Raw genomic sequence first — 22,117 nt, 5'->3', positions numbered from 1 at the left:
AGTGGGTACATGCACATTACTGAGAGTGTCTTCTGAAGATAACCAGCAGTCTACATTGACAAAGGGAAGAATATTGATTGAAATGGCATAGCAACATGCATACTGGCACAATGTGAGGAAATAATTATGATCAGTGAGAGATCTGGACAGATTGCAGTAACCAGGGGGATTTACAATTTGCATGTAATTCTTTATATTGTTTTCTTACATTGTGCCTCTTCTGAATTAGAATGAGCAAACTTTTATACAGCATTTCTCCAAGCCAGATGCTTCCATTCACTGTTTTATATAGACAACAGTGTCCTCTGCAGGATATAAAAAGGGTACTACAACACACTCCAAAATAGATTTTATTATAAAACCAGCTGAAGTACAGTACCCGGCAATGCCCGAGTTTAATTTTTACAGTATTTAAGTTGGATGTAACGGTCCACATATAAAAATACATCCATATCCATCAAGCCATGTAGGAGCCTATGAGGAACAAACATACATACATTCATACATATTTTTGTGGGACATCATACACTCCCCCCGTGTGGTAGCCCGTTCCCGTCCTTACACTTTTAGTTCCAGTGCATGCGCCCCGGAGTGTCGTTCGCACAGCATTCTGGGGCACAATTTTGGGATTGATGTCTGTGGTCACAGACTGCAACATCATTCCCGGGGGCTGCAGCAGGAGCAGGAAGTCCTCCGTACAGATGGTGGGGGGGGGGGGTGCGATAGCGAGGCTGCACCGACGTATGTGATACGACCTGGCCAGATGACGCTCTCCTAGCTGTGGTCGTATCACATACGTTAGTGCCAGTTAAGTAGTTAAGGTGTAATTGAGGCCTAAAATAAAGATCTTGTGTATGTTATTATTCTGTGATATTTAATGAACAATCATTTCTGTACCATATATTTTTACTAATGTCTGTTCTTACTTTGGTGTTACTAGGTGTGGACATTCTGCTGTGGAGAGACCTGCCAGATACAGATGAAACACATGAAGGGTTGTTAAGTGTGTATGAAGAAGAGCATGAACTATGTCTCAGATAGTGTGGGATCTCGCTGAGCAGAGCAACTGGTGAAAGCACTAGTGAAAGGTTTGTTGTCTACATTGGCCCAGTATTTTCTTACAGCCACTGGATTGCACAGAAAGAAAAACAAACTTTGACAGTCCATGTGATGAAGAATTTCCTTTCCCCTAAGGATTTACAAATGCTAAGAATTGGTTTAGAGAAAATGCTGATCAATTTTACTGCTCTGCCTCCTATATTTAAAGGTCCGACTACAGTTTACAGGCCATGAAATGTGGCTGTCTGTTATATCTGAATATCAGTGCAGAATATTTGAATCCTCATAGATCGTTTTTTTTTTTTATTATGGGGGTCATCCTCCTTTATGTGACATTTAATTTATTCATATGTGCATGCCCTACTGCAACTTTTACTTAATTATTATTTTAACATAGTAAAAGTTGCAAGACCGTAACATAGGACCTAATCAGACCTGATTGCTGTTGTGCAAAATCGCAAAGCGGACGATTATCGAATGACTGCACATGCGTACAGATCATAATGTGCAGGCGTGAGGTCAAACTGAAACAATCATTCGTCTTTTTTGATTGCTAGGCGTACGCAGATTGATTGGGTGGTAACTGGCCATTTTTTGGGAGTGTCAGGGAGGGGATGTGACGTCGACTCTGGCATGATCAGCCTGATTCTATCGCACTGTAGGAGTAAGTCCTGGGCTACGCACAGACTGGAAAATTCATTCGATGGTGAGTTAGTTGTGAATGGATTTGCAGCTGACCGGCATTTTACAAAGCTTTGTGCACGGCAAACGTAAACTTGCACGGGGCAGATTTTTACTCTGGCTGAGCGGTTACTATCCAATCGCAAACCTCTGCAAATTTGCAGAGGTGCAATCAGGTCTGAATTAGGCCCATAATCTCCAGGTGATAATCCTTTGTAGCTTTTTCTTTATGCACATCCTAAATGTTTCTGTCCTAATAATGGGGCAGATGTATTAACCTGGAGAAGGCATAAGGAAGTGATAAATCAGTGATATGTGCAAGGTGATAAAGGCACCAGCCAATCAGATCCTAACTGCTAAATTTACATTTTGGAGCTGATTGGCTGGTACCTTTATCACATTGCACATATCACTGGTTTATCACTTCCTTATGCCTTCTCCAGGTTAATACATCTGCCCCAATGTTTGTACTTAAATGACCCGCATGATGGATGCGTTCCAATGTATAGATAGACAGTGTCAAGTTAGACATAGGTTGACCCCATATGGTCAACTTGCAATAGGTCGACATGGTGAAAAGTTCAACTGTGTCTAAGGTCAACATGACAATGGTTGACACACAAATGGTCAACACAGGTTTGTTGGATTTTTATCATTTTTTCTTCAGGATCCATAGGCTCCACAGGATTTACCATGGGGTATAGGTGGTTTGGAGAGAATCGGGCACTAAACACTTAAACTTTCAGGTCCCATAATGCACTGGGCCTTCCTCCCCTATACCCCAGCCCCAGGCTATCCAGTTTTCATTTGGTGCCCGCAGAAACCAGATGCACCTTTAGACAGGGGAGCTGCTGTTAAGCAGCTTCAAACTTTCTTATATGATTTGCTTTACACATCCAACTATGGCTACAGACTGGGTTGTCAAAGCTATTGAAGGCTGGGCAGATGTACTTGAGGACAGTCTTCACTCGGATGCTACCAAGGAGCAGCACTCCTGCATTTCTCATATTAGGGAGGCAGCCTCCTGTATTGGGGATGCTGCCCCTGACACAGGAATATTTACTTGTAAAGTGTCAGTAACCTCGGTAGCTGCTAGAAGAGTGCTCCGGCTTTGCGTCTGGGGGGAGGACTCCGATTCCAAGAAAGAATTGGAGTCATTACCCTTTACGGGGAATATTCTATTTGGTGCTGAGCTGGACAGGATAGTAGCCACTGTCGCTGCTTCTAAGGAGACAGCCTTTCTCCCTCGGCTGTGGCTCCCAAGGCCAAAACATCATCCTTTGGGTCCTTTTGTCTGCAGTGAAAGGTTAAGGGACAGTTGTTCCCTAAAAAGTCCAGTTCCTACAAGTCCAATAAGCCTGGATCTAAACAATCCCCGCCTCTGAGCTGGACAACAGATCCTCTGCATGACGATAAGGGAATCCTCCTGGGGTCCCCAGGGTGGCAGGCCGACTTCTTCAGTTTGCAGAAACTTGGGGACTAATTCAGACCTGATTGTGGCTGTGCAGTTTCGCAGAGCGGGCGATTAGTAATGAACCGCACATGCGTATGAACCGCAGTGCGCAGGCGCAACGGACTGCAGCGATGGGGAGCGACGGGATGGTGCGGCAAATCCAATTGCACCGGCGATCGCAAGAAGATTGACAGGAAGAGGGCGTTTGTGGGTGGCAACTGATCGTTTTCAGGGAGTGTTCGGAAAAACGCAGGAGGGACAAGGCGTTTGAAGGGAGAATTTGCGACGTCTGCTCCGGCACTGATCATTGCAGCGGCTGAGTAAGTCCTGAGCTGTGCAGAGACTGCACAAACGTCTGTTTGTATACCTCTCCTGCACATGCGATCGCACACCTGCACAGCAAATTCCCCCTCCCCCCTGTAGGCAGCGACTACTTGATCGCAGGGATTCATAAAAAGCACCCTAGCGATCAGGTCAAACTAGTACAGACGCCTGGGTGCAGAGGCGACCACCCTAGCAGTTTTTAGTATAGGTCTTTTAGCAGATCTGGTAAAAGCTGTGGATCTTCAACAGGCTAATTACTGCCTTCTATAATCAGGGGTTATAATCAGGGACATGCGGTGAGCTAAATAGCTAAGGAGGCACTGGCTAGCACCAGAGCCAGATTTACATGCAATATATGAGTCAAAGGGGTATATTCAATAACTGTCGGAAAGACGGCAGTTTCCGACAGTTTTAGGTCAGAAGGAGTTCCGACCTATTCAGTAGTGCCCCGTTTATTCCGACAAGTCGGGAAACCCGACTTGTCGGAATGCATTATCGGAAGCTGGGCCAAACCTGACAGGTTTTAGCCCCATTTCCGACCATCTCAATCCGACTTTAAAAAAAGTCAGATTGAGATGAGGAGACTAGTGGTGCTGCGGGCAGCAGGGGAAGCAGAGATCGGTGGCAAGAGCAGGCTGCGGGGGGACATGTCTGCGGCGGGGGGAGGCGCTGCAGGGAGAGAGGTGCCTGGCCGTCCCTGGCCAGCGCACCTCTCTCCCTGCAGCGCCTCCCCCCGCCGCCGCAGACATGTTCCCCCGCTCCCAGCACCTCTCGCCGGCTGCCGATCAATGCTCCCCCCGCCGCCGCAGCACCTCTCTCCCTGCTGCCAGCTCCACACATGTCCCCAGCAGCCAGCCTCTCCCGCTCACGGCCGCCGCTCTCTGCTCCCCTGGCGTATGCTATCAGCGGCCTGACAGGACGTCCAAATCCGACAGTTGGATTTGGCCGTCCATTGAATAGGGGTTGTCGGATCTATTCCGACAACTGCATGTCGGAATGTATCTGACTCCTATTGAATATACCCCAAAGCGTACATCTGGCCATTATACACAGGTGCATCAGTAAAAACTCCTGGAAATTTGGTGAGTTTTGATCAAAGATGTGCGGAAAAGTTAGCAAGGAGAGGCACTGCCTCACCTGCCATAGACTTTTTACTCCAGAGCTTTGGCTATAAAAATTCTTAGAATAATGCAAAGAAGATATTTTAAACATATTCTTTGTATTTTTCATATACTTTATACAGTCAAAACTCTGGCACAGACGTTAGTAGGACAGGAAAGGCTCTGCCTCACCCCACCGCACGTCACTGGTAATAATACCTGTCTCCCTACAACAGCAGGGGAAAGGGTTCTATCTACACTGTTTCTGGTTCAAAAATCCAATGGGTCCTTTCGACCAATACTCAACCTGAAGTCGCTTAACAGATTCATGATGGTCCCCAGGTTTCTCATGGAAACCCTCCGCTCCATTGTTTTGGCTTTGGAACCTGGGGACTTGATGGTTTCCCTTGACATCCAGGATGCATACCTACATGTGCCTATTACTCACAACCATCAGTGTTTCCTCAGGTTTGCTGTCAATCAGCAACACTTTCAGTTCAGGGCTCTGCCATTTGGACTTTCCACTGGCCCTCTGGGCCCTGCCAAGATTATAGCAGTTATGGCTGCACATCTCAGGTGTCAGGGGGTTCGTATCCTTCCCTACCTAGAGGACCTGCTGATTCTAGCACATTACAGCTACATCTCAGTTTGACCATTGATTGCCCTTCTAAAGGTGCCTGACTGGATTCTGATCTAAAAAAGTCCTTTCTGTCCCCCTCTCAGAGGATGTTACATGTGGGAGCCATGCTAGATTCACAGGGTACAGAGAATCTTGCTGCCACCAAGCAAGATATCATCCCTTTACGTATACCCGCCTGCGCAGCCATCTTCAAAAAAAGCAAGTGTCCATCCGCTTGTCCATGCAGGTCCATGGTCTCCACCTTCGACATGGTGGAATATGTCCATTTCCACCCCAGGCCCCTTCAGCGTCTGAACTTGCCACATTGGAATGGCCAACACCAGTTCATCAGGACGCAGACCATGGCACTGTAACAGGAGGCATTCCCTGTTATGGTGGCTACACACATCCCATTTGAACATGGGGCGTACCCTTTGGATCCCGGAATAGGTGCTTCTCACCACAGATGCCAGTTTTCGCAGATGGGGAGCATAACTTGTCACTAGTCTTTTCAGGGACAATAGACAATACAGGACAGCCGTCTGCCCATCAACATTTTGGAGATTCAGGCAGTGTATAAAGCACTCCTTTAGGCACAGGATTGTCTTCACGGCAGACCTGTTCAGGTGCAATCCGACCATGCAACCACGGTAGCCTACATAAATCATCAAGGAGGTAATTGCAGTTGGGCTGCCATGAACAACGTATCCGCATTCTCACTTGGGCAGAGCGTCACCTTCGAACATTCTCTGCAGTGTTCATTCCAGGAATTCCCAATTGAGAAACGGACTTCCTAACTTGCCAGAATGTACACTCCGGTGAGTGGTCTCTGCATCTGGAAATATTTCAAATATTGGTGGACAAATGGGGTCTCCCAGACATGGATCTCATGGCATTACACCACAATTGCAAGGCACTGAGGTACGGGTCCAGAACCAGAGATCCCTTCACAGTTTTTGTGGACACTCTGGCAGTGAGTTGGAATTTCAATCTGGATTATGTCTTTCATCCGGTATCACTGCTTCCGAGAGTGCTTTGCAAGTTCAAACAGAAAGGCACCGTGATCCTCATAGCTCCACATTGGCCGAGACTTCCTTAGTTTGCAGACCACCTTGGTCTCTCAGTAGACAATCCTCTCAGACTGCCTCTACGGCCAGATCTGTTGATTCTAGTACCATGTCTACACTCAAACCTGGCTCTTCTGTCTTTGACAGCGTGGCTCTTAAGACATCCCTCTTGAGATCAAGGGGTTTCTTACTCCAGGTGGTGCAGACAATGCTCAGGGCTCGTAATCCTGCCTCGGAAAGGATTCACTACAGAATATGGCACGTGTACTTTAGCTGGTGTGCACCTAGAGTTCACGCTCCTAAAACCTTTAGGGTGGCAAGAGTCCTGGCCTTTCTACAAGGATTGGACCTTTGGTCTTCACTTGGTGGCTCTTAAAGTGCAGGTTTCGGCACTTTCAGGATGGTTCAAAAGTAAAATTGCTCTTATACCTGATGTCCAGACCTTCCTTCAGGGAGTTCTCAGGATACATAGGGTGTGGTCTTTTTAAAGGACAAAAGACGAGCAACTATATGCCTTTTCCAGGGCACACTTTGAAAATTGATGTAGAATTGTTAAAATTTAACTTTTATTAGAATATACTTAAAAGGAAGAGAGCAAGCGTTCATACTTAGATAAAAGCACTAATGCTGTGATAGTAGGCGAAATATTAGTATAAGTAAGTGAAAATATATATTCTCCCTTATTGATCAAAAAATCAACCTTATCTCCTGATAGTGGAGAATATTGTGTGGGAATGAGGTCACTCCATTGGGCTCAATATAATCCAATTGTTGATTGAACCTATAATCCAAAACGTATCTATAAATCCCACAATGCGTTGTGTGTGGGAGAGAAAAATACCTATGGTACCCAGTATTCCCTGGTGGTTTCCCATCCAGATACTGACCAGGCCCTGCAGTGCATGGCTTCCAAGATCAGACAAGATTGGGCATAGTCAGTGCGGTCTGACCGTAGATCTCCAATGCACACACACTATTCCAAGCGCGTTAGGACCTACAGAAAAATTATTCAGAATTTGATAGGTACTATACCTTGATTGTTCAAGGAGGCGGCTGGGAGGATATTGCTAAATAGGTAAAGTCACAAATATTTAGGTGTGACAGAAAGATGTTTAGACCAAATCATGCCTATATTGGTTACAAATGGGCAGAGATGAATGGTACTGAATATATGTGTCTTGAAATGTGTGGGTTTTATATAAAGATTATAGATGTAGAAAAAAGAGAGAGGAACCAAGTCTAAAAATTTTGATACTTCTTCTGTTCGATCATCTGTCTCAACATCGAATGACCGAATGAGAGAGTGAACATAAACAGACAATGGTCCAGAAATAAGAATAAGGGGGTACTTCTGCTGTCCCTATAAGGGGTGGCGCTCTGTTACATAAGGCATTGCAGAGCGTCACTGTTAATCCTGGGATGAGAGGGTACCCTTTAATTCAAAGATGAAAAATAGGAAATTAGGCAGGCGTCATGTTTAGTTAATACCTATACTAAATGTTAATCCATAAATTATTCTAATTACTGCAATTTTTATAATTTGTGAATAGCCTCTTTGGGCTCTCTATGTATTCTGTCTGCCACATACCCTCCCCCCTTTTTTTGCAAAGGTGTGAACAAGCTGAGGCAGATTTTATGTTAGTGGCATGAACTTGTAAATTCTGTAACATGCCATATTGGTAACTAAGGTTACCTATAAGATTTGGGGCACCATTCTCTATGCACTGCTTATAAAAATCTTTCCTATTTTTCATCTTTGAATTTCAGGGTACCCTCTCATCCCAGGATTAACAGTGACGCTCTGCAATGCCTTATGTAACAGAGCGCCACCCCTTATAGGGACAGCAGAAGTACCCCCTCATTCTCATTTCTGGACCATTGTCTGTTTATGTTCACTCTCTCATTCGATGTTGAGACAGATGATCGAACAGAAGAAGTATCAGAACTTTTAGACTTGGTTCCTCTCTCTTTTTTTCTACCTCTATTATCTTTATTTAAAACCCACACATTTCAAGACACATATATTCAGTACCATTCATCTCTGCCCATTTGTAACCAATATAGGCATGATTTGGTCTAAACATCTTTCTGTCACACATAAATATTTGTGACTTTACCTATTTAGCAATATCCCCCCAGCCGCCTCCTTGAACAATCAAGGTATAGTACCTATCAAATTCTGAATAATTTTTCTGCAGGTCCTAACTCGCTTGTAATAGTGTGTGCATTGGAGATCTATTCACCTACGGTCAGACCGCACTGAGTATGCCCAATCTCGTCTTATCTTGGAAACCACCAGGGAATACTGGGTACCGTAGGTATTTTTTTCTCCCACAATAAGGGAGAATATATATTTTCGCCTACCTATACTAGTATCTTTCCTACTATCACAGCATTAGTGCTTTTATCTAAGTTTGAACGCTTGCTCTCTTCCTTTTAAGTATATTCTAATAAAAGTTAAATTTTAACAATTCTACATTTTCAATTTTCAAAGTGTGCCCTGGAAAAGGCATATAAATTGTCTTTTGTCCTTTCAAAAGACCAAACCCTCTGTTTTATAGTTTACTGAACTATTTTTCGGGAGCACCACCAACCTTTTGCTGAATTAATCTTATTTAAGTAGGCTTTATGTTGGTCTATTAATATAATTGACACACAAATATTACAACTATCATATCCTGTGCAGATTTATACCTCTCTAGCAAGTTCTCAGGATACAACCTCCCTTGTCTTTGGTGCTTCAGGTCTTATAGACTTCACTGTTTGAACCCTTGGAATTTGTGGATCTGAAAAGGTTCACATGGAAGACTCTATTCCTTCTTGCCATTGTATCAGCACACAAGGTGTAAAATGTCAAGCAGACTGTAAAATGGACACATTTTGCTCAAAAAGCTGTGTCAACCTTTTAACCCTGTCGACTTTAAACCTACCTTTTACCGGTTGACCTTTTGACTTTGTCAACCTTTTGCATGTTGACCATATGGGGTCGACCTATTGACTGTCTATCAAAATTGTGTAGATCTATTATACCACACTCATGATGGATAATGCACTTATCTTAAGCAATCAGTCTTTACATTTCAGTCTGCATTGTATTAGCTGTAATACCTGTTGTCAGTCTCTGACATCAGCAATGATCAAATACTATTTGTTTGCAGAATTGTATTGTTGGAAGTATGTCATTTATATATTAAATAATAATATATTTGCATTTCTAAAGATACATTACAGTATTAAGTTTTTTGTTGTATTCCTCTCTGGTATTGGTGATGGCTAATTAGCAGATTTGTGTGAAAGAATGCATGTAGGTCAGGGGTTATCTGGGGAGAGTTTTCCATTTGGCTTCAGTGGGAAGTCACACATGATGTCTCATTTTTATCACATGCACAGTACAAATGTGCATATTTCATGTACCATGTCACCTTCTTATATGGGTAGGTAATGTCAACAGTTATTATGTCAACATGGTCTGAATTTTGACATTTAACATGTCGACACTGACATTGTATCAATATTTTCAGGATGTTGAAATTATGAATGCCAACTGTCAGAATGTCAACAGTCCTAGTTTAGCTTAACCTTAATTGCAGCCTAACCCTAATTTGATCTGTCATCATTGATAATGTCAACATTGGGCCTAATTTACTAAAGGTGTGTACACACGAAGCGATATGGCTCAGTGATGTTGACTGTATAGTCAAAATCGCTAAGAACGTTAGTGCATATCGCTCTGTGCGTACACAGCGAGCGATAGCGATGCGTGTCCCCGCCAGGTCGCTATCGCTATGGAAAATAGACTATGTAGGCAAATCAATTTCGACTATGTCGCTGGAAAAGTGAAAACATCTCCCTATATAAATGAGTTAGTCTAAATCTCCCATAGCCAAAATCACTTGCACACTCAAAATCTTCTACTGCAAGTTCAAGGTAAATCGCTCAGTCAAAATAGCTCATAGTCAAAATCTCTCCATGTGTATGCACCTTAATGCAATTGAAATTCCAATTTTCTACGCTACGCAACTGTTAATATTAGCAAGTGAAGCTGCTGCATACAAATGAAAATAGATGCCCACAGGAGTGAATGTAACCCATTTGCAATTTGCATATATGCAGCCTATACACAAGAACGCTAAACATCGACTGATCAAGTATGTTTATGGCTGCCGAGAGTGGACCCAGCAGTAGTTACACAGGCAGTAGCGGATCTTGCCACGGGCAAGCAGGACTTTTGCCCGGGGCGCCGCCTTCCGGAGGGCGCCGCACCATGGCAAGATCCGCCCCTGTGCCCCCTGCAGTACCCCCCCACTGCGAAGGGAACCAGACGCTACGCATCTAGTTTCCCTTTGTGGAGAGGACCTTTGCTGTGCGGCATTGTGGCACAGATGCTAGGGGTCATTATTGACCTCCAGTGTCTATGCTGTGCTATGGGAGAGACGTCATGACTGACATCTCTCCCATAGATCCGAGGAGAGGAGAAGAGCGGCGCCGGCGGAGGTCTGCAGCGGTCTGGAATCAGGAGCGGGTATCGTAAGTATAAATTTTTCTTTTCTTTTTTTTTCTTTCAGCGGCGCTTCAAGGGGGAAAAATGGGGGCGTAACTGACCACGCCCCCATATAAAGCCACGCCCCTATATTTTTGTTCGGGGCGCCACAAGGGCAAGAATCGGCCCTGTACACAGGCGCCATGTTTTTGTATGCAGGAGCTTGTAGCTGATGTCAGATACACGCCCTGTAACTGACCATGACACACCTGTGTTTTCTCTTACGTCCTAGAGGATGCTGGGGTCCTCATTAGTACCACGGGGTATAGTCGGGTCCCTTGGGAGCCATGGGCACTTTAAGAGTTTAATAGTGTGGGCTGGTTCCACCCTCTATGCCCCTCCTACTAGACTCAGTTAAAAAATGTGCCAGGTGGAGCCCGTCACAGCTAGGGGAGCTCCTAAGAGTTCTTTTAGTTTTTTTTTAGTTTTTTTTTTTTAAAGAGTTAGGTACAGGGAGACTGCTGGCAACAGCCTCCCTGCTTCGTGGGACTTGGGAGGGGAGGGGGGGGGAGTAGGATCCAACCATAGAGGTTAATGGCCCCTATCTCCGCTGACAGGACACTGAGCTGCTAAGGGTGATGATAGCAAGCCCCCTAGGCGACCGCTCACTCCCGCAGCACTGCCGCCACCCCCTAACAGAGCCAGAAGATCACGGTGGTGAGTATGACGTCGGCGCCCCGATAAGCGGGCATCGGCGAGAATGGCGGCACAAGGGTAGGAGCGCAGCGCCGTAAGGCTGCGTCCGGAGGGCTCAGAGGTACAGTTGTGCAGCGCTGTGAGGGGCGTACTGGGCCAGCACTGCTGCTGTACTGTACTGCTGCTAGCAACGATTTACCTCAGGCCAGTATAAAATCAGAAGTGCTGGAAGACGCGCCATTACAGGAGGCGGAGCTTCTCAGAGCGCATCCAGCACTCACCAGCACTATTTTCTCCCTGCAGATCACAGCCAAGAAACGCTGACAGGCAGTGCTGACCCTCCACATAACTATAGCTATCCTGTGCGGTACCAGGGGGTTATAGAAGTAGGGGGGGGGGGGGGGGGAAGTGTTATTCACTGTCATTATTGCTGTTTAATCTATTAAGGTTACTCAGTCAGCGCCAGGCATTTATTATATAACTGCCTACTGGGGCGCTGTGTGTGCTGGCTCCTTATACTCTGTGTCTCTCTGAAGGCACTCTGGGGGAAATTGTGTCTGCATTTTCGTGTGTGTATGTTTATATATCTCACATAACCATGTCTAGGGACTCTGTTTCTTGTGCTGCAAAGTGTGTATCTTCTCTAGAGGAGTCTATTCCATGTACTCAGGAATGCAAAATACTGTCTGAGCCCTCTGAATCCGAACCCCAATGGGTGGCTTCTATTAAGGGAATGATATCCCAGATTTCATCTAGGATTGCTCATAATGAGACTGAAACACAGGTTTTGAAAAGATCTGTAGAGGTTTTGTCGTATTCAACTCCCACTACCTCATCCAAGACCCCTTATGTATATCCAGGGCTGGTTCCGGGGCTTCTGGCGCCCCGGGCGGCATTAGGGGGCGTGGCTTCATACAGGGGGCGTGGTCAGTTACGCCCCCTGTACTGTTGTAGGATGTGCGGTGCGCGATGACGTCAAAGCGCACCACCGCACAGCAAAGGTCCTCTCCACGAAGGTAAACTAGACGCTAAGCGTCTAGTTCCCTTCGTGGAGAGGACCTTTGCTGTGCGGTGCGCGATGACGTCAACGCGCACCGCACATCATTACAGTGAAAATCCTCTCCAGGAAGGGAAACTAGACGCGTAGCGTCTAGTTTCCCTTCACAGCGGGGCCGCGGCAGCGGGGGGCACCACAGCAGCAGCGGATCTTGCCATGGTGCGGCGCCCTCCGGATCGCGCCGGCACCCTCCGGAAGGCGGCGCCCCGGGCAAAAGTCCTGCTTACCCGTGGCAAGATCCGCTACTGTGTATATCATAATAAGCGTGCTATTGCAAAAATAATGCATGTCGACACGGATACAGACTCTGATTCAGAGGATGGTGATGAGGATATATGGGGGGAGAGGCATCCCTTGCTAAGGGTGTGCAACTCATGATTGAGGCTATTAGGGATGTTTTACACACTACTGATAAGGTTACTGAGCAGGTGGAGGAGGCTTACTTTACTGACAATAAGAAAGCCTCCCTTACCTTCCCTGCGTCTGCAGCATTGAATGCATTGTTTGAAAAAATCCTGGGAAAACCCGGAGAAAAATTTCAGATCCCTAAAAGGGTTCTCATTGCTTTTCCTTACCCTGAGGAGGATAGGAAAAAGTGGGAAAACCCGCCGGTGGTAGACGCTTCTGTTTCTAGGTTGCCTAAAAAAGTGGTTTTACCTGTACCTGGGTCCATCGCTTTAAAAGAGTTGGCAGACCGCAAGATCGAGACTACACTCAAATCTTTATACACAGCAAATGGCGTAGCTTTAAGGACTACTATTGCTTGTGCATTGATTTCTAAAGCCATTGTAAAGTGGTCAGACACTTTACTAGAGGACTTAGATTCTATGGATAGAAGTGACATTGAATTGTTTCTGTGTTATATACAGGATTCTGCAGGTTTCATGGTGGAAGCCATGAAAGACCTTGGACATCTGAATGCAAGAGTTTCTTCCATGGCTGTCTCGGCACGCAGGGGACTCTGGCTGTGCCAATGGTCTGCGGACGAGGAATCCAAGAAGATTGTGGAGAACCTACCCTTCACAGGTCAGGCTCTGTTTGGGGAAGTGTTAGATGCGTGGATCTCCATGGCAACCGCTGGTAAATCAACTTTTCTTCCCCCTGCTACACTACGACTAAGAAATCATATCCTACGTCTGCGATGCAGTCCTTTCGGACCGTTAAAGCAAAAAAGTCCAAATCCCCCTCCACTTTCTTTAGAGGTGGCTGGGGGAAATCCCGAAAACCTGCACCCACATGTTCCCAAGAACAGAAAACTGGTTCTGCTTCCTCAAAATCCGCGGCATGACATTGACCTCTCAGCCTGGAGATCGGGCAGGTGGGAACAAGACTAAGAAATTTCAGTCATGTCAGGGCGTCCTCATGCCTAGATCCCTGGGTACAAGATATTGTTACCCAGGGGTACAGACTGGAGTTTCATGAACTCCCACCTCACAGATCCTTCAAATCAGGCTTGCCAGCTTCGCTGACAGAAAGTGCTATCCTACAGGAAGCCATTAAAAAGTTGCTAAGGTCAAATGTCATTGTTCCAGTTCCACCTCACCTACAGCACAAGGGTTATTATTCAAACCTGTTTGTGGTACCAAAACTGGATGGTTCGGTAAGACCAATATTAAACCTAAAGTCATTGAACCACTACTTGAGGGAATTCAAATTCAAGATGGAGTCTCTGAGAGCGGTTATCTCAGGTCTGGAGGAAGGGAAATTCCTGGTATCCCTGGATATCAAGGATACGTACCTTCACATCCCGATCTGGCCGTCTCACCATGCTTATCTCAGATTTGCGCTACTGGACTGTCACTATCCGTTCCAGGCGCTGTCGTTTGGTCTCTCCACTGCACCAAGAGTGTTCACCAAGGTGATGGCGGAGATGATGCTACTCCTCCGCAAGCAGGGTGTGAACATAATTCCTTATCTGGATGACCTGCTGATAAAAGCGTCTTCCTGGGAGAAGCTGTTACAGAGCATTGCTCTCACGATTCAACTACTCCAGGATCATGGATGGATCCTGAACCTTCTAAAGTCGCATTTAGAGCCGGCAAGGAGACTGTCCTTCCTGGGGATGATCCTCGACACGGAGGTACAGAGGGTGTTTCTAGAGGAAGAGAAAGCGTTGGTGATGCAAGTGATGCAAGCAAGAAGGTCTTGAAGCCTACCCGCTTATCGGTTTATCAGTTGACAATGCCTATTCTATACCTTATATAAAACACTCTAAAAGGTTAATGAACACAGTACGCAATTGGCGTATGGAATACCGTAAGAATACGTACGTAGCGTAATGAACGCTTAGCCGTGGACGAGGCGCACGAGCGGCACGTTCGCTCACGGCTTAGAGCGTAAAGGCAAGCACGCTATAGGCTGCCGACTAACGTAATGATACGCTATCAGCGTAGCGGACGCTTGGGACCACGAGGAGATCACAAGCGGCGCTGACGCTCACAGAGTTAAACCTTTATAACTATACCATAAACAATGTACTTATACTGTAAACCCTTGTGCAGTGATAAGGTGTAAATGCAACACAGTGTAACCTTGTTAGTTAGAAAGCTGTATGAGCGATTCTTACGCTCTGAGAACCCCTTAGCAATATAATAAACACTCAAATACCGGTCTAAGGGTCTAACGCCTTTTAAGGAAATGAATGAACGTTCAATCGCAAAAGAATAATACAATACAAGTTATACACTACCAAGATAACATAAAATACCTAACCGGATAACTACACATAAAATACAATAAAGATACAATTACATTTAAAGGAGGGGAAGGAGAGAGAGAATGGCTTATAACATTAAATAAGAGACAATATGGTTGCAGAGAACTTACGCACTAGGGGAAACAATCGCAAGCGCCTTTCTGGATATCCAGCTCCCGATTATCAGCAATGAGAACCGTTGAAGAGAGTAGAGAGCTGGCCCAGATCGGCTTGTCTTTATATACACTTATTGTGACAGTTGTCTTCAACAATATGCGCAACAAAACTTGAAGTGCAGCTATATCTAGTGTAAATAGAAGTGACCCCACACTTCAAAAACTGAACAATGGTGAAAAGAATTATTACACTTGAAAATTAGCGCTCATCAAATTATCATGTGAAATGGAATTATATTCAACTGGAAAAATTTTCATTCACCCTTATTAGTAGGTAGATCCTCATGAGATGATGGAACAGTTTATACTCTAGACGTTCCTCAAATCAGCCAAAGATTCAAACACAATGTATAAGTATCCCAGGAGACCTGTAACGATAGATGCCTCTTTCTCCAGTGGAATGAAATTTTGGAAATACGAGGCACCATTAAACAACGACCATAGTGTAGTATTTCTTTAAAACACGCACTGGTTTTAATACACCGATAAAACTTACAAGAAATTAAAAGAACATAAGCATGTAATAAAATCCATAGGACAACACAGATGGTATATCACCCAGGAGTTCACTGCAGCCCCAGCAGATGGAAAAGCTTAAGCGTGGCTCCTGCTTTTAATCTGTATTGATCCTTGGACACTTTGGACACAACCATCCTTTGCTATCCTGCATGCTATTGGACTTCTGGAGAGATAGTGCACGTCTTCCATTTCCATCTGCTGGGGCTGCAGTGAACTCCTGGGTGATATACCATCTGTGTTGTCCTATGGATTTTATTACATGCTTATGTTCTTTTAATTTCTTGTAAGTTTTATCGGTGTATTAAAACCAGTGCGTGTTTTAAAGAAATACTACATTATGGTCGTTGTTTAATGGTGCCTCGTATTTCCAAAATTTCATTCCACTGGAGAAAGAGGCATCTATCGTTACAGGTCTCCTGGGATACTTATACATTGTGTTTGAATCTTTGGCTGATTTGAGGAACGTCTAGAGTATAAACTGTTCCATCATCTCATGAGGATCTACCTACTAATAAGGGTGAATGAAAATTTTTCCAGTTGAATATAATTCCATTTCACATGATAATTTGATGAGCGCTAATTTTCAAGTGTAATAATTCTTTTCACCTTTATATACACTTACACACAGTACAGTACAATGGTCCCTACATTCTTATTGTTCATTGGACACAGGAATTCGTCTCTGCATTATAACAAAAGGTCATAGGTTGGTTCATACAGGTGGGCTGTGACTATTTCAAACTGCTCAGGTGGGAGGGAAACTGGGTTTCCCGCCGCATGGGTAATAAAGTGCAAATATAGTAAATGTCCATAAACTTCTTATGTCCATAACTATACGCACGAGCGAGTAATCCGCTTCAAACCAACACCGGAATATTGCTAATTATATTCTCTTCCGATGGATACTAAACACCACTGTGTAACCCCTGTCTGACCCTTCGTATCAAACAAAGAGGAATCTCTCTGTCCCCGAACATGCTATATTAACTAAACTTTCAGATTCTATCAAAGGGACCATAATCTACAAAATACATTATATGACTAAAATATGTTACGATTGAGTCGCCCGCTAGACGCACATAAACTCTACCGTAAATGCGCATACCGTGCGCCTGCGGGTGCACGCAACTGAGAGCATGCGCACGCACGGGAGGGCTCATGCACACGCAGCAGGCACTCGCATGAGGTGCATATATGGCAGTGTGTAGCGTGATATTTTTCTGACTTTGACAGTCCACCCTTTGGCAGTCACCAATAACTGCCACTCCCTAAAACAGTTCAAAAGAGAAAAATATATGTCATGTATAATACATTTCTATGGTTGGGTAGGGGAGAAGAGGAGAAGGTGGGAAAACGGTATGACCTAGTGAGATAGCAGAAGCATATGTGTATGAATCCATGTTTGGGGGGTCATGTATCATCGTGCCGTACGTGTTTTAAATCAAGCTTCGAGGTATTGCGAAGTATACATTTGAATTCCTTCTTATCCCGTATTAAGGGTCTGTGGATGGGCTGTCAAACTTTACCGAGCTCTTTTCGGCTTTTGGTTGCAACAAAATGGGGGAGCACATTTTAGTTGATGATACATGAATAGGGGGATATGTGAGTGCTGATATCTGTGCCTATATTCCCTATCGACTATGTGTGTTATTACCTGAAGGTTGTAGAGATGAAGATAAAGAACAATTATGGTAAATGCAGTGATAAACTATGTGAGTTTAATATACATTTGCCGATTGAGGTCTTGTCTTGTGTCGTGTCTTGTCTTGTCTTGTCTCGATGTACATGTTGACTGTAGTCTCCTTAGGCTTTTGCCAACAATGCAAGCAAAAGCTTTCTCAATGTCCATAGACTTACAAAAAATGTTGGGCTAGCGTAAAATTAAAGGTACTAGGGATATGGGGGTCTATGGCATAGTCCATCAGTTGTCTGTGTAAAAGGTTGTCAAATTCTTCTTCCAAGCGGATGTCTTTGTACCTTGGAGGAAAACAAAGGAGAAACGGGTGAAAGAAACGGACCGTGGAATCACATTTTCATCACAACATTGTCTCTATCGTTGGGTCATAAACCAAATCAGTCGTTGTTATTACAGTATCTTCACTTCTTAAACTCATCACTCGGGCGCTACGTTTACACTTTGTTAAAACCCGAACGCATCTAAATATCAGACCGATCAATATGATGACACCCAGAATACACAAAAGAAATTTCCCTACATCCATGATAATTCCTTGAGTCCATTCTCCTAAACCAGAGAACCAATTTCGTGGGTTCAACCATGACACCCAACTGGTCAGCTCATTACCCACAGTGGCAAGGGTGAGATTGTGTTTCCTTCGAAACTCCCATTTTAATTGCAAAATGTCATCCATCTTTTTGTCTATGACCTCGGCCGGGTCCTCGGTGCTGTTTGTAATATATGTGCAGCACTTTATTCCATACTGAGTCGCTAGGGTAACACAATACCCGCCTGTCACAGCTGTGAGATAATTGAGAATCATCCTATGCTGAACCAATTCTGTTTTATAAGCTTGGAGCTCCCTTCCGGTATACCTGAATGTGTCATCATACATTTCAGTGATATTGTCTAATAAATTTGCAAGCGCAGATATATATTTATAATTTATCACTCCTCTGGCGGTACGAGTGATATCTAACGCGATTAGGAATTGAATCCCGGTGGATTCATGGATCAGGTCAGAGGCCGGATGCTCTGTTCTTTCTATCAGGTGCCGTTTAACGATGTGCTCGTAATGAGTGTGAGTATAAAGAGCTTGGGCACTGCGGTGAATATCCTTCATTTTAGTGTGGGATACGGTCATTACTTCAGGCAGTACTTTTCCAATATAACATAACCCTTCTGAGTTTGGGGCAAGCCACTTATACGCCTTCCTCCCGCATATGAAATATGCATCATCGGGGAGAACATATGGGACGGAGTAGGACATTACCATATTACACACTTTCCATATGAAATCTCCTAACCCTAATTCTCCCATCTGTTTAGTACACGTATCAGTTTGTACGATATGTGCACAGTATCCTGGTGATACCTCTCCAACTCTCATGGTCCTACTTCCTAGGGTATACCTATATCGGAAATATTTTCCGCTACCGGCTATGTGGCGTATAAGTTCTGTATCTGTAGGCATTCTATCGGCTCTGTATGAAAAGGTCATGGTTTGGTTATTCCATGACACTTCCCAATTTCCCGGCTTTCGGGGATTGGAAATGTTAAAACATACTAGGGATCTATCCACATGATATTGGTGGAGCTTCAAACTAGGAGGACTGGAGATATTAAACCTCCTGTCCACCGGCCTCCCACCACTTGGCTCAAGTACCTCCCCTATAGTTAAAGGGAAGGGCACTAATCCTGATTTGCTATGGCCTTGAGGTACTTGAGAGCATACCCAACAATCTGTCTGATTTAACACTTTACCCACTAAGGAATGATAGTCACTCAATGGATGCCGGTCCATGTTAATGTTAAAACTGGATTGGCATTTCTTGATACACCCATCCTCAACTACACTGTCACAGAGTCTACAGATACAGTTCTTTTCAGTTAACATTCCTTCACAATGTTTACGAATAACATGGCTGCTAGATCGTTTCCGGTACTCGCCTTTGCTCGGTGATTGTGTTGCTATTGGAAATTTACACCTCCGTCTTAGTCATCAGAAACCCTTCTGGATCCTTTCTCGACCTCACTGGTACTCTCACCGAAACAGACTGCTCTGGTCAACATCATGGTCAACAGGAAAATCCATATCACAGTCTCTTGGGGCAAGTCCATCTTACAGGAGGAGAAAAGGAGAAATTTGTAATGGGGGTACAAAAAACAGTTTGAGGGGGAGAGAAACTTGTTACGATAATTAGTTCTCTAGTCTTGTTGTTCTTCTTGTTCTGCTGTCATCTCAAAGATGCTGTCTCTCAGTCTTCTAACCGAACACTCCGGTGATACAATATTTCTTCTAGCTCAGCGCTCTTTCTGTAAGGAGAATAAATCTTGCATTACCATTTGTCCAACTAATGTGTGACATACCATCTTTAAAACATGAAAACATGAGTGAGAAGAGAGAAAACAAAAAAAAAAACAAAAGAGAGAGAGAACAATTCATATATATATATATATTACATAAACCAACAATAAACAACAACAGGAAAAAAAACATTTTTCAAACATTTTAAAACATTGTCAGATCTGCCGTTCATCATCAGGCTGTCATATCTACATGTCCAATGGTATCCTTGCTCAGTCCCTCCCACCAGCACCTCCATATTCCACCCTTTGTATCTGGCCAGGATACATTGATGCGGGTAGGTCATGCTGGGGTTTGGTAGACTTCTGCAAAGACCAAGTAGCTATGCAATGTTTGAGTCCTACTGATGACCGTCAGAGATGGGGAAAAAGAAAACATTTCACAGATACATTACAAATTTTACCCGGTCATTCCTGTGTCTTCCGGGAATGACCTCCCAATTTATTAACCGTTACCTCAGGCTTACCATCAGTCCTAATGATCACCTTTTCCTGATTACATATCATGGGTGTGGCCCAAAATTCTTCCTATGTGATCCCTGATTATAATTTGGTGTGTCATAACTTTGCTCATATTCATGTCTAGGGGGTCTGACTTTATGTGGGCTGTTGCAGTTGCTGGCATAATGCCCTTCTCTTTTACAAAGATAACAAGCCCTGGGCTTCCTCCAAGTGCCAGTGACCTGAGGTCTTGGTTGATTTGATGCCTCCTCAAATGCTTGGATGCTCATCACCATCAACCGCTTTCCCTGTACTTCCCTGATTTCTTGGATACCATGGTTATGTTGTTGTCTAGGGGGTTGATATGACTTTTGTATATTTCTTGATCTACAATCTCGTGCAACATGACCCTCTTTGTGACAATGGTAACAAACTACCACATTTGAATTTCTCACAGGATTTTGGGTCTTAAGCTGGTGTGGCTTTTTGGTTAGAGCCTGTATACTTACAGCCATCAGCTTATTACTCCGTGACTCCCTGTGTCTGGTGATGTTCTGATCATGATCAATAACGGCCTCTCTTAATGTAGCCACCGAGATATTTCTCCAGTTTGGGTTGGTGGTCTGTACCCTTGTTCTCAACACCTCCTTTAAACCATTCATTAATAACTTAACCGCTACTTCTTTATGCTGTGCATTTGTTTTGATGTCTGTGATCCCAGTGTCTCTAGCCATTACTTGCAGTGCTCGATTGAAGTAGTCAGAAGTACTTTCCCTTTCTCCTTGTCTTATGGAGAGGATTTTGTTCCACTTGGCAATGGCTGGGAAATATACTCCTAACTGCTGGTTGATCTGCTTAATACATTCCTGATTGTTTTCCTCCGTACGAGGTACCTCTGTGTTTAATTTACAATCAGCAATAAATTTCGCAGGGTCAACACTGGAGGGCAAACATGCCCTCAGCACTGTCCGCCAATCTTTGTTGGTGGGTTCTGTTGAGTTTCCTAGTTCTTTAATAAATCTCTGACATGTAACTAAATCTTCCCTGGGATCAGGGAATTCAGACATGATTGATCTCAATTCTGTCCGGGACCAGGGACGGCGCATTGCACTGTCCTTGACGGGAATGATTCCCTGATCGTCAGTCTTCCCATTGGGGACTGTGATCACCCTGACAGGACTAAATTCAATTACATCACCTTGTGTTGGTTCTACAATATGAGGTACATTTGTTTGTGCGTGATATATAACACCATACGTACCTGTGGACACGACCTCACCTGACCCTCCGTTAGGGGGTTTGATTACTGCCTTTACCGATTTGGTCGTGTCCACCTGGATGTCTTGTAGGATGGCTTCTGGAAGAGGTACCGACATCGTGCTGGGCTCACTTTCTTGTTTGTAATCCTGAGGGAAGTTTAACATGGGGTGCAACTTGCATGGGTTAATAGTTGTACATTTAACAGTATTACAATTATCATCGTTACGTTTATTACAATTAGTCTTATCATGTATAATACAGTTGCTAAGTGCCTTTTTATCGTACACCATTGTGCCATTCTCTGCAACCATACTCCTCTCCATTGCCATGTCTCTCTTTCCAAGATGAGAGTCAGATATGTAAGTTAAATTTCTTTGCATTTCACTTTCCTGTTGCCACAATTTTAAATCATCATAATGTCTAATACGCCTTTTTGAAGACTTAA

General features: G+C 44.3%; 1 protein-coding gene across 1 annotated transcript in view; it reads left to right on the top strand.

Moving 5' to 3' along the window:
* The window catches only part of FAM72A (family with sequence similarity 72 member A), a 128,803-nt gene extending 126,785 nt beyond the window's left edge, over positions 1-2,018 (top strand). Inside the window, exon 5 of the mRNA XM_063955163.1 lies at positions 941-2,018. Within this exon, the coding sequence (XP_063811233.1) occupies positions 941-1,041 (101 nt within the window). The 3' untranslated portion in view covers positions 1,042-2,018. The remainder of the gene's footprint in view (positions 1-940) is intronic.
* The last annotated feature ends 20,099 nt before the right edge of the window (positions 2,019-22,117 follow it).

Source organism: Pseudophryne corroboree, chromosome 2 (genome assembly GCF_028390025.1).
Source record: "Pseudophryne corroboree isolate aPseCor3 chromosome 2, aPseCor3.hap2, whole genome shotgun sequence".
In the NCBI taxonomy this organism is placed as follows: Eukaryota; Metazoa; Chordata; class Amphibia; order Anura; family Myobatrachidae; genus Pseudophryne; species Pseudophryne corroboree.
Note: the sequence above shows the minus strand (reverse complement) of the source record. Positions and strands in the feature narration are given on the sequence as shown.